General features: G+C 44.5%; 2 protein-coding genes and 1 long non-coding RNA gene across 7 annotated transcripts in view; 2 read left to right on the top strand and 1 right to left on the bottom strand.

The window, feature by feature from the left end:
- The window catches only part of LOC135095504 (uncharacterized), a 189,083-nt gene that overhangs the window by 124,670 nt on the left and 49,850 nt on the right, over positions 1-14,563 (top strand). Inside the window, exon 10 of one of the 4 annotated variants that reach the window (XM_063996364.1) lies at positions 7,712-7,847. The exons of the other annotated variants lie outside the window; for them this stretch is intronic. The gene's annotated coding sequence lies outside the window, so the exon portion shown is untranslated. Of the gene's footprint in view, positions 1-7,711; positions 7,848-14,563 lie in introns of those variants that run through there. 4 annotated transcript variants of the gene reach the window in all.
- On the top strand, positions 8,606-10,381 carry LOC135095505 (uncharacterized). 2 transcript variants are annotated; one of them, XM_063996368.1, is made up of 2 exons: positions 8,606-8,810; positions 9,146-10,381. In XM_063996368.1, the coding sequence occupies exons 1-2, from the start codon at positions 8,620-8,622 to the stop codon at positions 10,365-10,367; spliced, it is 1,413 nt and encodes a 470-aa protein (XP_063852438.1). In that variant the 5' UTR covers positions 8,606-8,619; the 3' UTR covers positions 10,368-10,381. The 2 variants fall into 2 exon arrangements, with proteins under 2 accessions (XP_063852438.1, XP_063852439.1); XM_063996369.1 differs by having other exon boundaries at positions 8,669-8,951.
- The window catches only part of LOC135095509 (uncharacterized), a 42,538-nt gene continuing 37,090 nt past the window's right edge, over positions 9,116-14,563 (bottom strand). Inside the window, exon 4 of the long non-coding RNA XR_010264418.1 lies at positions 9,116-13,018. This is a non-coding gene — a long non-coding RNA (uncharacterized LOC135095509). The remainder of the gene's footprint in view (positions 13,019-14,563) is intronic.

Genomic DNA, 14,563 nt, shown 5'->3' with positions numbered 1-14,563 from the left:
AATTTCAGTCTGATTGCTCAGCCTCTCACTCATTTGCTCAAGAAAAATGTTGCATTCATCTGGTCTGAAAAGGAACAATATGCCTTTGATCTTCTTAAAACTGCCTTGTGTCAAGCACCAACCCTTGCTTTTCCTACTTTCAAGGAAGATTTCATCTTATACATAGATGCTTCAGGATTCTGAATTGGTGTTGCTTCCATGCAAAGGACTCATTTGGTAAAAGAAGGAGGCAGTAGACACCTGCCGAAACGATAATTACTCCCAGTGAGGTCTAAAGCACTGTTCAGGGGGTGCTGTGAACTTGTCATTAAACCCAGCTGTGACCTCACTGAACATTTCCCTTTGTGTCTCACAACACAAGGGGGCAGTCACAGCCTGCCCTCTAAAGACAACTCTCTTCCTCCACACAAAACTACAAGCACCTAATAACACCCACACCCTTCACTCAAAAATTTTAAAATCATCATGGCGACTCCTACACCAGCCTCGGAGTCCCCATCTGGGGAGGGGACCATAAATGTCCCCAGGTCGGACTGCCTTTCTGTCGACGACCCTAAGTGTCTTGACACCCCCCTCAACTTTTTCTTCATTAACTTCTGCAACATTCGCGGTCTAAGATCTAATTTTCAATCTGTAGAACACCACCTCTCCTCTTCTAAACCTCATCTTCTTTTCCTCACTGAAACTCAGGTGTCTGAGACAACTGACAGTAGCCCCTTTTCTGTTTCCTCCTACTTTCTCTATCCTCATTCTCGATCCAAAGCTGGATGCTGCGTTTATGTGCGCAATGACTTAACCTGCTCTCGTGCCCACACTCATGAATCTTCCGAGTTTTCCACCATCTGGCTACGACTACAGAGTCACTCTCATACTAAATTTATCTGTGCTGTATACCTCTCTCCTAACTCCTCTGACTATAAGAAATTCTTTGACTACTTAACTTCCAAAGTGGAGCACATTCTGACCCTCTTCCCTTTTGCAGAGATCTCCATTCTTGGAGATTTCAATGTTCACCACCAGCTTTGGCTTTCCTCTCCCTTCACTGACCATCCTGATGAACTAGCCTTCAACTTTACTATCCTCCATGACCTAGAGCAATTGGTGCAACACCCTACTCGTATTCCTGACCGTCTTGGAGATACGCCCAACATTCTTGACCTTTTCCTGACCTCTAATCCTTCTGCTTATGCTGTCGCCCTTTCTTCTCCGTTGGGCTCCGATCACAATCTCATATCTTTATCTTGTCCTATCACTCCAATCCCTCCTCAGGATCCCCCTAAGCGAAGGTGCCTCTGGCATTTTGCCTCTGCCAGTTGGGGAGACCTGAGGAGGTATTTTGCTGATTTTCCTTGGAATGACTACTGCTTCCGTGTCAGAGACCCGTCTTTGTGTGCTGAGCGCATAACAGAGGTGATAGTGTCTGGCATGGAGGCGTACATTCCTCACTCTTTTTCTCGTCCTAAACCTTCTAAACCTTGGTTTAACACAGCTTGTTCTCGTGCTATACATGATAGAGAGGTGGCCCACAAAAGGTACTTAAACCTTCCATCACCAGAATCTCATGCACTTTATATTTCTGCCCGGAACCATGCCAAGTCTGTTCTCCAACTAGCCAAAAACTCCTTCATTAACAGAAAATGTCAAAACCTTTCAAGATCTAACTCCCCTCATGATTTCTGGCATCTAGCCAAAAATATCTCCAATAACTTTGCTTCTTCTTCTTTCCCTCCTCTACTTCAACCAGATGGCACCACTGCTATCACATCTATTTCTAAAGCTGAACTCTTTGCTCAAACCTTTGCTAAAAACTCTACCTTGGACGATTCTGGGCTTGTTCCTCCCTCTCCTCCACCCTCTGACTACTTCATGCCACGTATTAAAATTCTTCCCAATGATGTTTTCCATGCCCTCGCTGGCCTAAACCCTCGGAAGGCTTATGGACCTGATGGGGTCCCTCCTATTGTTCTCCGAAACTGTGCCTCCGTGCTTGCACCTTGCCTAGTCAAACTCTTTCAGCTCTGTCTGTCAACATCTACCTTTCCTTCTTGCTGGAAGTTTGCCTACATTCAACCTGTTCCTAAAAAGGGTGACTGTTCTAATCCCTCAAACTACCGTCCTATTGCTTTAATTTCCTGCCTATCTAAAGTTTTTGAGTCTATCCTCAACAGGAAGATTCTTAAACATCTATCACTTCACAACCTTCTATCTGATCGCCAGTATGGGTTCCATCAAGGCCGCTCTACTGGTGATCTTCTGGCTTTCCTTACTGAGTCTTGGTCATCCTCTTTTAGAGATTTTGGTGAAACTTTTGCTGTTGCCTTGGACATATCAAAAGCTTTTGATAGAGTCTGGCACAAAGCTTTGATTTCCAAACTACCCTCCTACGGTTTCTATCCTTCTCTCTGTAACTTCATCTCAAGTTTCCTTTCTGACCGTTCTATTGCTGCTGTGGTAGACGGTCACTGTTCTTCTCCTAAATCTATTAACAGTGGTGTTCCTCAGGGTTCTGTCCTGTCACCAACTCTCCTCTTATTATTCATTAATGATCTTCTAAACCAAACTTCTTGTCCTATCCACTCCTACGCTGATGATACCACCCTGCAATTTTCCACGTCTTTTCATAGACATCCAACCCTTCAGGAGGTAAACATATCACGGAGGGAAGCCACAGAACGCCTGACTTCTGATCTTTCTAAAATTTCTGATTGGGGCAGAGCAAACTTGGTATTGTTCAATGCCTCAAAAACTCAATTCCTCCATCTATCAACTCGACACAACCTTCCAAACAACTATCCCCTCTTCTTCAATGACATTCAACTGCCCCCCTCTTCTACACTGAACATCCTCGGTCTGTCCTTTGCTTATAATCTGAACTGGAAACTTCACATCTCATCTCTAGCTAAAACAGCTTCTATAAAGTTAGGTGTTCTGAGACGTCTCCGCCAGTTTTTCTCACCCCCCCCCCAGCTGCTAACTCTGTACAAGGGCCTTATCCGTCCATGTATGGAGTATGCTTCACATGTCTGGGGGGATTCCACTCATACTGCTCTTCTAGACAGGGTAGAATCAAAAGCTTTTTGTCTCATCAACTCCTCTCCTCTAACTGACTGTCTTCAGCCTCTCTCTCACCGCCGCAATGTTACATCTGTAGCTGTCTTCTACCGCTATTTTCATGCTAACTGCTCTTCTGATCTTGCTAACTGCATGCCTACCCTCCTTCCGCAGCCTCGCTGCACAAGACTTTCTTCTTTCTCTCATCCCTATTCTGTCCACCTCTCTAACGCAAGAGTTAACCAGTATTCTCAATCATTCATCCCTTTCTCTGGTAAACTCTGGAAGTCCCTGCCTGCTTCTGTATTTCCACCTTCCTATGACTTGAATTCCTTCAAGAGGGAGGTTTCAAGACACTTATCCACCAATTTTTGACCATTGCCTTGACCCTTTTACGGGACTGGCATTTCAGTGGGCATTTTTTTTATTGATTTTTGTTGCCCTTGGCCAGTGTCCTTCTTACATAAAAAAAAAAAAACACCGCATGGTAGAATATGGTAGCAGACCCCTCAATAAGGCAGAACAAAATTATGATGTCACGAAACGTGAAAGTCTCGCTGTGATCTGGATGTTACATCGTTTTTGTGAACTCATATTAGGCTATAAAATTCATGTACACACTGATCATTATGCTGTCAAAAAGACCTTCAAAGACAACAACATCACAGGTCAATTTACTCACTGGCAACTCACAATTCAGGAATTCAATCCTACATTTTCATATATTCCTGTTAAGGCAAACTCAGTGGCTGACGTATTATCATGCAATGTTGCCCCTATTTCAGCCATCACAAATAATCTTGCCATGTTGACCATAGACGAGATCAAGAAACATGAACATTCAGACGCGTTCTGTTCTAGTGTTGCACATTACCTCAAATCTTCCTAAGTTGCAAGTGAGTGCTGATACATTTTTCATGCAAGATGGTCTCTTGTATAAAGAGAGTGACGTCTCTACTGACAATTCTAGTGAGCGTTTATCTGAGCTCATAGCTCAGTCTTTAGTGAGTACCATCATTCACCATGTCCACAACTCATCCCACACAGAACACCCAGGTCAAAACAGATACCTCACACAAGCAGAATTATCATACTTCTGGCAATGAGGAAAGATATTTTTCAGCATTGTGCACTCAGTGTGCACTCAGTATGCTTCTCATCGTTCATCACTTGCTCACGACAGCCCCTCACTGCCTTACCCCATCGCTTCGGGTCCTTGGAATTCAATCTCTGTTGATTTGTTCAAACTTCCACTTACAGAGAATGGTTTACCAGTATCTTCTAGTTTGCATGGATAGTTTCACCCATTTCACCATTCTCTTTGGGCAAAACTGCAAATTCTGTTGGCAACATTGACAACATAATTTGTCCTTATGAGTCTCCTTGTGTCCTCTTATCTGACAATGGCACTGAATTCAATAATGGTCTCTTACAAGAGATTTGTAAAGAATTTCACATGTAACATCATCCCTCACCTGCCCAGTTCAAAAAGCAAAGTAGAGCGTTGCAATAAACGTATCCTTGACGTTCTGCGTTACACAACAGAAGCAAAGCACTCAATGAGATGAATGTTTCCTCAGCTAGCCTGTTCTCTCAACTCAGCAATTCACTTTACTATCAATGAATCCCTTCATTTCGTGCTGTTTGGTAAAGACAAGCATCTTCTATATGAATTTCTTCACAGTGTTCCACATCCTGTCTACAACAGGATGACTACATTAAATGTTGGTTGCACGATTTTCTGTACACTCATATGGTCATTCAGGATTGCTTCACAGCATCACAAACTGAGATGTTGTGGAAATAACACCATAAAGCAACAGACTCTTCCATCTAAGTCGGTGATATCGTTTTCACTAGAGTTCACGATTGCAACTCTAAATTAGATCCATTGTTCATTGGGCCACACCATGTAATTGAATGTCTCCATGGCCACAAAGTAAAAATTCTAGATCTCAAAACCTTAGAAGAGCAAATTATTCATGTCAATCACTTGAAGCGCATGAACAAAAGGTTCAGTGATGAGTGTCCAAATCAGGTGATACTTCATTCTGATTTGACTGATCCTCAAAAACTCCTCAAGTCTACCTCCACACACACCTTCTTGGGTGTTGAGTTCTCTGTTCTTGTTCCCTTAACTTCAAATTAATTAAATTGTCATTTAATTATGGTGAAATAGTAATTAAATAGATTTGTTTGTTTTGTGAGAAGATGAGCCATCTCTCCATCCTCCCAGGAAATGCACATTAATCATTACTAGGTGTTACTTCCCTTCATCCTCCCAGATAAATACACACTAATCTTTACCAGGCATTACTTCCCTTAACACTCCTCCTTAACATGGTCTAGAGAATGCACTCAACTAAACATTACATCCTGCAAGACAGAGAGGTGAGGGCAGCATAATGGCAAGGGAGCAGGGTGGTTTCTCTCTAAGGAGGGATGCCATGACTTGTGCCCCCTCGGCCATCTGGCTTGCCAGCTTGCCTCATAACATTTCATTCCCTCTTTCCTCTCCGTTGTTAACTACATTGAGATTTATCATCCCATAAGTGAAATCGATCGTGGAATGTGGAAAAATTTAGTTGCAGGGACATAAGTTCTTCCTGAGATTACTTTTAATAATTATTTTTTTGGAGTGACTAATAACTGCTTTTCCACCTAGTCAAATGGGGCATTAATGTTAATTTGTTACCCAAATGAGCTATTAGGTATATGCACACTCACAGGTTATTTAAAACACACTGGAAGACGATGGAGGCATTGCAATAGTAAGATCAACACTATCATACCACACAGACAATTAGCTATATTAGGCACAAACCCATGGCTGGTGGCAGCCAGACAAACTAAAGTGAAAAACTCACCAACAAATAAAGTAAACTTAACCTAACAAGAATTTATTCAACTTGATAATAATCCAAAACAGAATATAATCAACCAAATCTAACTTCCCCCTCCTTCCCTCACATGATATGTGGAATAGAGAGAGGGTGGTTACGATATGGCAGGAGTCACCCGGTGAAAGACGTCCACACACCAACCCATCATTCTTTAAGGCAGTGTTTGGAGGGGTTGTATGGGTTGCAGGGAAGTTATAGAGGAGGAGGAAAAGTTAGTGAGTGTTTGGAAAGATTGTAAGGAGGCTGTACTTGGTTAGGGAGTGTTTGGAAAGGTTAGAGGTCATAGAGGGGTTGTTGTAGTAGGTTAGGTAATGTTCAGAAAAGTTATGAACGTTGTAGGGAGATTGTAGCCCCACACAGACTCCAATAGACCATCCACACACCATCCACGGGCCATGGTCAGATGACTCCTCTACCACCCAGGCCATTCCCCCCCATGACTTCCCCACACAGCTGACCTGACCTCCCACCTACCCACTGCTGCCTACACACCTGGCCCAACCCTGCACTACCCATGCAAAGGTCAAAAGAAAAGCACAAAATTTATCAGGATGACAAATGTGCCTCCTAACTTTCACTGGTCCTAACTCTCCACACCTACTGTTCTCGTGTTAATTACAGGGTAAATATTAAGAGGCACGCAGCCCTATTTCCTATTTTTTTCAGCTCCTACCCCCCTACAATGTTGGGGGTCTATTGGGAGTGCAGGGTTCTTGGATCAAAAAAAAAGCTAAATTGGAGCCAAATACCACCTCTTACCACCAAAAATAAATAATATGCACGCCCCCTTCAGCCTTCAGGCACGGTCAGGTACACACTTACCACTGCAGCATCCCAGTGGTCATCTTGTAGCCAGGTACAACAGTAAATGTATCTCCCAGCCAAACACACACAACAGGGATCCACAACTGCTGTCTTTGTTGGATTCATTTGGCTAGTGGGAGTGAGACACAAACACACGACACCTGTCTGGACTCAACAGACTATTGAGAGAGGGAGGGGCAACAAAACACTGTCTCACTGGCATTCCTGTCTTTATTGCCTACACAGAGCAACACCACAGGACACGAGGCACACTAGCACACCACAATACAAGTAAGGATCGTACCACCAGCCTCACTCAGCAAAGCATCTATATCATAGGGTAGCACATCCACCTCACAGTACAGTGGCAATGCACAGTACACTACAGAGTCACAGCTCACCAACAGCGTCACACAGCTGTCTCCTCATGTGGTCCACGCCATAACAGACCACAAAGGTGTCACACATACACCTCTGTGTCAGGTACTCACTGTCTCAGACTGACAGGGCACACAATCCTCACACCATGCTGCAGGGCGCAGTCACATAGTGGCAGCGGTGGGCAACTAGCATCATAGCATAACACAAGGGGAGGGTTTTGCAGACTGTAAGCACAGGTGTTGTGTAGGTGGGAAATGGGCACTCTTTCTCTCGTGGGGGTCACCACAGCTCCTTATATAAGGTTGGTCCCTCCATGATTGGCCAGCACACTGCTGCTTTCCTGACCAATCACCTTCCATGCCACTTCCAGTCTCTCTAGATTGCCTCAGCTTACATACAGCTCATGCATCACTGCCAATGTCTAACTTCACTACCAGCGGCACAGAGCCACCAACATATCCTCCACTGCAACACTATCCTCCCCTTCAAAATAGACATCCCAACTATTCACTGTTACTATCATCAAAGTGATAATCTTACCATCATTGCAGTTTTTTTTTCCTTACCCTCAGAGGGTGGCGCGGTGACGGCACACACACCACTCCCTCCACAGCGTTCATGTCACTCAATCCTTCGGTTGCTAGGGGAAAAGCATCACTGCCCACCAATTCGGCTGCTATCCTCACTTTCCAGCAACGAAGCAGGTCCTCCTGGGCCCCACATAAAACAGCCTTCCTCCACGGCTGCCTACAAACAGTTCCACGTGTACCATGCAGGGCCACTTACATGCACCGCCACTAATCCTGTAGGTTACTGCTGAAAGCAGCTGCAGGACAGTGTAAAGATCCTCCCAGTGACTCTGGAGCTTTGGGGCAAGGCCTTGCTTCTTCCGGTGGTTTAACAGCCAGATGCAATTCCCCACGGCATACTGAACATCCCTGGCATGTTGCTGATACCAGCAGGATATGGAATGCCCTGCCGATCAGAGATTACTCACCACCTGTTGCCATGTAGCGTCCATCTGCCACTGTAACTCTGCTACAAACTCAGGTGTTGTCCCTGGCAACTCCTCCCCCAGTGGTTGTCCCATACCCAAGTCCAACAACAAATGCATCTGCCAGCCAAACATCATCCAGGTCAGAATATAGTCTGTCGCTTCTTGTTAGGCTGATACGGCACGCCATAGGGGCAAAAGGCAGCCACAGTTCCCAATCCTGCTGGTCGAAACTAGCCAGCCCCTCCACCAGCATCATGCTGTCAGAGGGGCATGGTGCGAGTCTACTATGGGTTTCACTGGCCGTGTTACACTGTTTTTCGCAAATAATTCCTAAACAAATTGTCGGATCAGTATGGTATTTCAACACCAAGCCTTTTACACCCCTGCATAATTTATGGCCCACATAGCATATTGCTATATGTGTTTACGAAGGAGTTTACTCCTGTATATTAAGCCGAAGCCAGGCATGGTCACTAAGGTCGTATGCACATTCGAACGAATGTGGGGTACTCGTCTAGCCCCGCCTACACCCGCCTACAAGCACAACAACCATCAACGATGTCAGGCATGTTGCTCCATTGCCCACGTGGATGCAGGACGGCATTTGTTCTTCGCCTCGCCACATTGTACAGGAGTGAGAGGACCTGTGGTGCAACATACATAAGTCTGAATAGGTAGGTGGATATTTTTATTTTCGTCTAATTACTGGTTTGCACAGGTGGTGGGGAAGGGGGATGGGGCTGACGAGAATGTGGGTAGATCATAAATGTTACGCGCCAACACCCCTTTACATCGTCTCCCCCACCATTTAATTGGTATGCAAGAGAATTTGTTATACATAATATAGCTCGTTCCATGTTTACATAATACGGACACGTTTCATTCGTGCCCATATAGATATTCATATGCATGATCATTCATATAACAATATCGTGATTTTAATCAAGAGAATAACAAAGAAATACAATTGACCTATACATTATAGTAACATTAAGCATTATCCAAACAGGCCATATGACCGGGTTGCGCACACCATGGGCATGACGGTGAGAGGAGTGAGGCAGATGGTCCACCACGCCAACACATCTTCCCTTTCCACACCGGCAACACCAATTACACCGACCGTCTTTGACAACTTTGCAGTTGGTGCCATACGGCGTCACATTCATTGGAGGTTTGCCGACAAGCAACATCTCACACTCAGTGTGTTGTCGATGGAGCTTAAAGCAGAAGGTGTTATCCCTGAACATACCTCAGAGACGGCGGTTTGGCGGCTTATACACACCATGGGGTTTAAATACAAGGTATCTCAGCGAAAGATGTACGTGAGAAGGGAATCCCCTGATGTGGTGTGTCGCCGGATTGGTGCTCTCCGGGCTCTCCAGCACTACCGGGAGGAAGGGATGATGGTGGTTTATGTGGACGAGACGTGGTTCACCACCAGAATGGGTCATAGCAGGGAGTGGGTGGATACCACACAGGCTGTCACCAGCGCCACCCACAGTCAACAGGTACCACCTGGAGAAGGGGAGCGTTTTGTAGTGGTCGCAGGTGGCACGGCCGGCGGCTTTGTTGAAGGCTCTTATCTGTGCTACCCGGCCAAGTCCTCCCAGGGTGATTACCATGGTGAGATGAATGGCGATCTATTCCAGCGGTGGCTAACGACCCACCTCCTGCTGTCACTGCCAGAACCCTCTGTACTGGTGCTTGACAATGCACCTTACCACAGCCAACTGACAGAGGAGAGTCGATGCCCCACCACAGCCACCAAGAAGGCAGACCTCATCAGCTGGCTCGAGCACCGCAGTATATCCATCCCACCCGCTGCCGCACGCCATCAGCTGCTGCTCCTCTGTCAGCAGAACCGCCCAGAGCCCCAGTACAAGATAGATAACACCATTCATGAGTGGGGCCACCAGGTCGTACGACTGCCACCTGGCCATCCTGAGCTCAATGCCATTGAGCAAGTATGGGGGTGCATGAAGAGCCATGTGCGTTCCTCCCTCCGGCAATTCACTCGGGCAGACCTGCAGGCCAGGTTAGAAGAGGCCAAGCAGTTAGCAAATAAGGACGTATGGTTGGCAGCGGCCAGACATTCTCAAAACTATGAAAAAGGGTACTGGAGGTCTGATAACATCCATGAGCCGGTGGGACCCGTAATCATCAACGTCGCCAGCGATGATGAAAGCGAGGAGGATGATGATGTGTTCCTGGACAGTGACTGCGATTAAATCGTGTACTATCATGTTTGCCTATTTTTATTCCTACAATGCATACTCGTATATCGATCATAATACTTTCATTTCATAAAAATAATACAATGTATAACATACAGTAACTAACATAATATCCCACAGCATATTTTGTATATTCATTGCCTCAAATGTACTTGATAAAGCTACAACGCCATTATTACCATTAGGCATCAATAAACAAAGATGCAGTGATGCAGAGAAGAACAATTGTGCAATTTATATGGAACCCTGTGGTTATGAACGACACAAGTCAACAAAATAATATAATGTCAACTTGACCATGTTGTGTGATAAATACACTATGTTCTAAAGAAGAACAAGTTATTACAAGAAAGTCGAGGCCACAGGTAATACAAATAGAGCGTGTTCATTCGGCTGGCCATAGGACCTACGTACAGCACATTTGCCTCCTACTACATTTGCGTAAACATGATGTTATACAGTAATGAACAACGTGATATACGTTTTGCCTCCATGAAAGCTTGCAGTACTCCCACGTTACATGTTAAGTAATATTGAAAGCTGCACACACTGCATTACTTAGATGCATACCTATATGACATATGTAGCTATAAGTACAGTACATAAAGTAAACGGTATAACATAATGGAAGAGGCAGGAAATTGAGTAATGAGGGGAGGGGAGGGTAAGGAGGAGACGGGGAGGGATACGAAAGGAGGATGGAGGGGGGAAATATGGGAGGGTGGTGGGGGTGTTTGGGGGGTGGGGATGCGTCCTCTGAAAGTGTAGACGTGACCTCCTGGCTTCGGCTTAATATACAAGAGTAAACTCCTTCGTAAACGCATATAGCAATATGATATGTGGGCCATAAATTATGTAGGGGTGTAAAAGGCTTGGTGTTGAAATACCATACTGATCCGACAATTTGTTTAGGAATTATTTGCGAAAAACAGTGTAACACGGCCAGTGAAACCCATAGTAGTGCACCCCCAACAACTCACAACATTGCTTGAACACCCAGGACTCAAAACTCCCTACCTTGATCAGAGTGTAGTTCTCCCAGGATCCCAAACCTGGTGAAAAATTTTCTCACCAGCATGCCAACTACAGTCTCTTCCTTGTGATCCAGGATCCCATATGCTTCTGGCCACTTGTAGAAGTAGTCCATGGCCACCAGAATGTAGCAATTACCTTGAGGTGTGCAAGGCAGTGGTCTAGCAATATCCACCGCCACCCACTCCATGATCTGATAAAACACATGTATGGTGTGCAGTACCTTTCTTGGCAGTAGAGGTGCAGCATAACTTGCACCATTCTTCCACATCCCATCTCATGCCAATCCAGTACACACCCTGACAAAGACTGCAGAGAGTCTTCTTTTGTCCCATGAGCCCACCAGAGACATCCTCATGAGTTTCCTCAAGCAGCTCAGCATGAAGAGCAAGAGGAACCACCAGTAACCAGGCAAGCTCCTCCATGGCTGCATCCTCTCAGCATTGCTACAACACACCATCCTGCAGCCTCAAGCATCACACACTGCTCTACCAGAACCTTCATGGCAGGACTCTCCAGTGACAATTCCTCCTTGCCCACCCACTCACCCTCCTCCACCCATTGCATCACTGGGGCAAGGTTAGGGTCTGCTTGCTGCGCATCCCTCCACCACTGGCTAGCCTTGCTGGTCCACCTTCCACTTGCAGGCAGCAGCAGGTAACAGCTTCTTCACATCTGGAGCAGTGCAGGCACCCCAGCTTGCAAGGTTGGCAGTTCAAGCTGTCTACACTGCTGTGAATCCGCCTTGGCCAGTGCACCGCACAGTAGTTGTACTCCTCCAGTTAGCCCAGCCAACTCAACAACTGTCCTTCCAGGTCCTTCTGAGTTTTCAGCTACTGGAGAGCAGTATCATCAGTCTGGATGACAAACTTAGCCCCATAGAGGTAGGAGTGGAAGTGGGCCAGATTCCGCACTATTGCCAGTAACTCCTTCCTGGTTACGCAGTAGTTTCGTTCTGGCTTGCTGAACTTTGCACTGTAGTAAGCCAGGACATACTCCTTCCCTTCCTTCACCTGCAACAGCACAACCCTGATCACATTCATAATTTCTGACACCACTGTGTGTTGGGGTGTGTCCAGTTAGGTTACCTATCTGGGTAAATTTCTTCCCACACTCTTCTCACTCATAATTCCTGATACCACTGTGTGTCAGGGTGTTTGTGGCGAGGGAACTCTTCAAGATAAATTTCTTCCCACACTCATCACTCTCATAATCCCTAACACTTTTGTGTGTCAGGGCGTGGTAACTCCACCCATTTCTACATTTAGAAGTTTTATCACACAGCTGACACTCAAACTTGGCCTCTCCTATGTGACTGGAGCTGCCTGCCTCTTGGTGATTTCTGTCATCATGCCTGTGCCTCCCTACACCTGAGACAGACAGACAGCTGCTGCTGCTGCTGCTGCTGCTGCTGCTGCTGCTGCTGCTGCTGCTGCTGCTGCTACTACTACTACTACTACTACTGGCCACTTAGGTTGCTGCCCAGCTTCACAGACTCCACCACAGCACTGCTCCCAGCAGCACACACCATGTACCATCCTGCACGGACCCTCAGGAAACCCGGCTGGAGTGGTCAGTGCCAGGCAGGGTGGCAGCCTGGACTCTGGCCTGATCTGTGTGTCATGGAACAAAAAGTAAAGAAATTAAATTAAACAGGAACAAAATAAAAGATAATATCATTCAGCAGTGATCACATAAAATTTAGTCAGATTATCATAAAGGAATGATAAACGTATGTCCCTAAGTAAATATTTGTTTTTGGACTTGTAAATAAAACCTGAACAGAATTTGGGAGAAAATATTAAAATAAATTGTAATCCAGAAATTGAAAAATTACATATAAATTTTAATTTAAATCGAAACTAGGCACGGACAAAAAAGTCTTTCCCACTGACGTCAGTATTATTCAAGATAACCACAAATCAAGATCCCTGGTTTCTGTTACATGTCAGATAGAAAAAATCCCTTTCACAAGATGTCATAGATCAAGGGCAAACTTGTAGGAAATGATAATTTAATGTAGTTATGGAGAAATTTTGGATTGTTTTCAGACTTAAATTTATTAATAGACGGTTAGGTTCTGGCAGTATATGGAACAAATTAGCTAAAATGTTCAAGAATAACCTGAAACAAATTAGCTAAGATGTTCAAGAATAACCTGAAAGCAGAGAAGGGTCATAAACTTTTAGGGATATTGAGAAAAAACTGATAATTATTAATCAGGCAGAAGGAAGTACTCTAGTTTGAGGTGGTCTACATAAGGCGTGGCAACCACACTTGCCTCAAAATTTTGGAGTATTCTAAAACCTTGTCTATGTGGGAATAACCATTTGTGCCTGATATAAAATGATTACTTGACTGAGTGGCTAACTGCCCATCTTTGCTGACAGAGCATAAGATGTACATTCCCTTGCTAAGTACCAGTTAGTTTACGAGAAATGACTTCAGGATGTAAACTTGAACTCGGGATAGATATATAGTTTTCTTTGTTTATGTATTAGTCAACATACACCAGTGATACACAACACGTTTTGATGTAACACCAACACTGAAATTAAGGAAGCTCTTACCCAAAATTTTACATCAAAAATTAGATTAGGATTGACTCCTGGTCACATTCACATTAACTGTTGTTAATTATTCATTTAAAATTATTTTTTGTTAACTGATTTAGGACACTGTCACTTTTCTTGGAATAGGGGGCCCACAACTCAAAGGTAGCAGAAAAATCTACCAAGTAAACCAATACTGAATACTAAGTATTCAGAAAAATATAGTACAAGGCCCTTACAGATTTATTACAAATAAAATTATTTTTTTGTCATCTGGTTTTCCAGTGCCTAACAGAACCCTGGCTACTTAATGAGAATGCTGTCATACCACACAGACGTATTAATTATATTTATATTAGGCACATATTTATATATCAGACATATTTATATTAGGCACAAACCCATGGCTGGTGGCAGCTACCTAACTTTAACCAAACAAACTAAAGGTGAAACACACTGATAAATAAAGTAAACTAAACCTAACAAAAGTTCATTCAATTTGATAATAATCCAAAAACTGAACATAGAGCATTTTCAGTAGTGGTCTGCCACAGCATACAGCGTTCGAGTTTCTATTGAAAACGAATCACGCCAGACAGCAGGTCT

This window comes from Scylla paramamosain, chromosome 49 (genome assembly GCF_035594125.1).
Source record: "Scylla paramamosain isolate STU-SP2022 chromosome 49, ASM3559412v1, whole genome shotgun sequence".
Classification (NCBI taxonomy): domain Eukaryota; kingdom Metazoa; phylum Arthropoda; class Malacostraca; order Decapoda; family Portunidae; genus Scylla; species Scylla paramamosain.
Note: the sequence above shows the minus strand (reverse complement) of the source record. Positions and strands in the feature narration are given on the sequence as shown.